This window comes from Stegastes partitus, unplaced genomic scaffold (assembly GCF_000690725.1).
Source record: "Stegastes partitus isolate 25-593 unplaced genomic scaffold, Stegastes_partitus-1.0.2 Scaffold1381, whole genome shotgun sequence".
Classification (NCBI taxonomy): Eukaryota; Metazoa; Chordata; class Actinopteri; family Pomacentridae; genus Stegastes; species Stegastes partitus.
The window spans coordinates 77293-81583 of NW_007579112.1; the positions used below are offsets into that span (position 1 = coordinate 77293).

The 4291-nt window shown below is 43.9% G+C and overlaps 2 protein-coding genes across 2 annotated transcripts in view; one reads left to right on the forward strand and one right to left on the reverse strand.

Annotated features, from left to right (window-relative positions):
* The window catches only part of LOC103370160 (leukocyte cell-derived chemotaxin-2-like), a 2502-nt gene extending 1559 nt beyond the window's left edge, over positions 1–943 (forward strand). The window contains 2 exon segments of the mRNA XM_008299110.1: positions 397–588; positions 661–943. Coding sequence (XP_008297332.1) covers positions 397–588; positions 661–827 — 359 coding nt within the window. The 3' untranslated portion in view covers positions 828–943.
* Positions 944–2663: 1720 nt separating this feature from the next.
* Positions 2664–4291, reverse strand: part of LOC103370161 (uncharacterized) — a 3565-nt gene continuing 1937 nt past the window's right edge. Inside the window, exons 3-4 of the mRNA XM_008299111.1 lie at positions 3966–4048; positions 2664–3889 (exon numbers count right to left, since the gene is read on the reverse strand). Of these exons, the coding sequence (XP_008297333.1) occupies positions 3713–3889; positions 3966–4048 (260 nt within the window). The 3' untranslated portion in view covers positions 2664–3712. The remainder of the gene's footprint in view (positions 3890–3965; positions 4049–4291) is intronic.

The window sequence follows — 4291 nt, forward strand, 5'->3', positions numbered from 1 at the left end:
AACACCTATAACTAACACCCACCTAGAACCAATATCTAGAACCAACACCTAGAACCAGTGAACTCCAGGTTCTGGTTCTTACCAATGATCCACATTAACAGTTAGTCTAAATATGTAAAATCTGGAATCTGGTCCAACTTCACCACATCAGGTTCTGCTGGTGTTAGACCCTCAACAGGTGGTGAAATGTGACCAGAGACTGGATTTTAGGACGTTTATGGATCAACACCAGCCTGAGTTGAACACTTGGCACTTTTTTTGGACTAGTAATTAAAACTGTGTTCTGAAAATGGACTCACAGGTTTTTACTGAGGGTGAAATTTTCAGAATTTAGTCAAAATATTGAACAGAACTTGGTTTCAGGTCCCAAATAACAAATCAGTCAACTGTGATCTCCACGCTCTGACCTGAACTGAAGACGTCTGCTGTCTTTCAGGGGGAACCGGGAACACAAAGGTCTGGACATCGTGTGCGCCGACGGATCGGCCGTCTACGCTCCGTTCGACGCCACCCTTCACGGGAGACTGACCGTGTACAGCGACACGACCAAGGCCGCCATCAACGAGGGCATCAACCTGCGGGGGCAGGGTGGGTCCACCGACACCGGTCCAGTATCGATCCCAGTGCTGATTCTGTGATTGACGGGCTGTGTCTCTGCAGGTCTGTGTTTCAAGCTGTTCTACGTGAGGCCGGACAGAACCTCGGGGTCTGTGAGGAAGGGGGACCGGATCGGAACCATGCTGCCCATGCAGAGCGTATATCCAGGAATCACCTCACACGTCCATGTCCAGATGTGTGACAAGAGCGACCCGACACAGTACTTCTGACCCGCCGTCACTGGTTGTGGAGTAAAAAGTTCTACAAACCAGACTGTGATGGAGGAACAACATGAAGAACATTAATCATCAGAAAAATCTCCTCAAATAAAAAAAAATATCACAAATATCGTCCACAGTGTCTGGGTTCTCTGATGGAGGAGCAGGTGGGTCAAAATGTCTTTACTTTGAGCTACAACTGACCTGTTGTGGACCAGCGGTGTTCCTCAGAGCTTCAGTGGGAGGCAGCTTCATGAGGGCAGCAGGTCTGTCAGGGTTCACTGCCTCCTCACTGGTTTATACGTCAACGTGATCCTGCTGCTGCTCAGCGTTAGCAGCACCTCCGCTGACAGACACACAAAGTCCTAGCTTAGCATCACTAGCATTAGCCTCAGGGAGCTAGCTAAAGCAGGCGGCCACCAGACACCTTTTACACCTCGATGCTGCAGAGTGACTCGTACTTATTTGGAAATGAGTTAAAATTGGTCATAATGATTTAGAAATTGTCCAAAATAACAAAACTTTACTCAGTTTGTCCAAAATGAGACAAAGAGACAAAAACTTAACAAACAGACTCCATGTGTTGAATTTTGGTTTGTGATGATCAGCTGCTGCTGTTCGTTGAAACTCAGACAGAGGTGGAATAAATGATGCAATACAAAAGCATCAGTCCTCATGACTGATTATTGAGACCCGACAGTCCTGCTCACACAGAACCAGCATGAAGTCTTAATGACTGAACCTGTTGTTCTGCAGCTGCTGAGTCATGGCAGGTTGACAGGTGACACACCTGATTCCTATCAGCTAAGAAGAATCTCACTGTGGTGCTAATAGGCCACAAAACCACTTTGTTCTCATAGTGTCGGTGCAGCGTCCTGGTTTGACCTGTTCCTGGGTCAGTACTGGATTTTCAGACCCTACCTACAACTGTAAATACTACCAGCCTACATCCACTTTATGTAAGAAAAGATGATTTATCCCAAGTCAGCCGTCACATTTTCATTTTATCAACATATATCGTCTAGAAGTGGTCTAGTCACTAGTTCACCTTTATTAAGTATTTGATTAACGTAACAGAAATATCTTTTTGTAACCCTGTGCTTCCTGCTTGTTCTAAAAACTTTAAGAACTACAATCATGGCGCTAATTTGTTTTCAGCTACATAGCACTACCACAGGGAATTGTAGTTTTTACAGAAGAGGAGCATTTTGCAAATAGTGGATTAACAACACACTGGAGGGTTTAAAGGGACGCTGAACACAGCTGTGGATTCAGATCTTAATAATCTAATTGTTGAATGTATGACTATGTATTTTATCCATGTTTGACAGCGCCCCCTGTTGGTGGGTATACCACATGAGTTATTACATGACAGCTAAGGTCAGGAGCTCTCCTGGTCCCATGTCTTTAGCCCCTCTCATTGTTAGACTATAGGCCTTCCAATATGCACTGAGGTCAAGGCTCAGAGGTGAGTTTTTCAGGAAGGAGCCACGTACAGTGTTCATATTGATGAATGTTGTTCTCCAGAAGAAGACCTTTCCAATGAGGTATTTAGTTTAGTGAAAGCCAAAGTTTTTATACGTCTCATTTCATTGACTCCGACCTTTAAAGGCTGAGTTTGACAGAGGACTTGCAAGACCCAGTATACAGAGTTAAGCTTGTTGTTTTTTCCTTAAATCTTTTGGGAAGCATATTCCACAATGAGTCACCTTCAGAGTTAAGATATTGTTCATATCAGCTGGCTGGCCCACAATCTATGGGTTAGAGTCAGGCTAAGCTCCCAGGTTAATGGTTCCATGACAAATACCCACAACACGAAAAGAAAAAGAGACAGATGCTCACAAAGTATTTTATAATCTATATTTGGCAAATGAAAGTATACGCATATAATATGAAATACGTTCCCGTATCAATTTAGGCTAATTATGAAAAGATGTGCAATTACTTTCAAAACCCAATCCACATATGAAATGTGTGAAGTCTGACGTTAGCAGCTCTGGGCTGCTCCGCTTCAGCAGTTAGCTCGCATTGAAACGTAGCCTGCAGCCGCCATTTTGTGAAGGTCAGAAGTTGTCGGTCCAGAATGTGTGAACACGACAGAGTCAAGTAGACCTGAATAGGACCTGCGTGAATGTTTTAATACAGACACTGACCACGTCTGTCCTGATGCAACATGTTTGGTTCCATGAAGCTGCACAGCGACGCCGTTCTGACCAGTGAAACACACACAAGAGGAAAAGTCGAGCTGGTCGCACCGTCAAAGAACAAACGGTTGTTACAACACAGAGCTTTCTGTCTTTTTTTTTATTAAACATTATCTGTAACTTGAGAACACAGGAAAAAGCTGCTCAATAACATTTCTATATTATTATACTGATATTTTTATGCTGATTTAAATGTAGTAAAGAAAAAGAACAAATGATCATGAACAGAAACACACAACAGGAGACATTTTCATTACCAGTCATATGATGGGGTGTTCATCTTTACAAACCAATCAATCAAAGAGAAAATACAAAAATGATTTAAAAAATCATCTGCTTTAAGAAACAGGTCATAATGAAACAGTAAAAACAGATATGCAGTGACGCAAAAGTAATAATGACCTGTGTACTTTTACTTGAATACTTGTACTGGAGTAACAATACATATTTGTACTCTGCTGAAGTAAAGGATCTGAGTCCGTCCTGAAGCGCTCGGACATCGATCAGTCGCTGGTTCTTCCGTTAATGACCAACTACATGATCAGAGTCGCTGTTTAAATAACCAACAGTCTAAACTGTCATTCAAGCTTTGAAATGTGAATATTTTCTGGTTTCTTTCCTCCTCTGCGCCAGTAAACTGAACATCTTTGGACAAAACACGACATTTAAACAAACTCTGATCCACTTTTTTTTTTACAGTTTTCTGACATTGCGAGCCGAGCGGCTGAGCGGCTCCTCCAGGACATCCCCAGCAGTGGACATGGCGGTGGGCTGCAGCTCTACTTGGAGGGTCCTGCTTCTTCTTCGGCTCTGCAGACGGCGAGCTGCTCCGCCTCCACGTCCTCCTGCGGACGCCGACTCCCTGGCGGTCTGGAGAGAAACAGCAGCACAGGTGTGAGCGTCGCTGCTCGCGGGCCTTCGCTCTCGCCTGCAAACATGTTGGTACCTTGTGGCTGAACCAGATGAGTGATGTGAAGAGCAGCAGACTGAGCAGCAGCAGGAGCAGTCTGATGAAGAAAACTGTTGGATCTGATCAAACACACTCACATTAGAACCACCAGGAGCCGCAGGAAGCTGAAGAATCCTGCATCCGATCAGCCACACAAAGACAACACAGTTATAACGATTCACTGAAACATTAATTCTGCTGCATCGCTGGAGCTTCAACTGTTCAGGTCACTTTATAGAATGGATCATACAGCAGGATCGTAACTTTAAGATTTAAATGATTTTGGTCATCCATCCATCATCTCTACACCTTCATCCTCACTA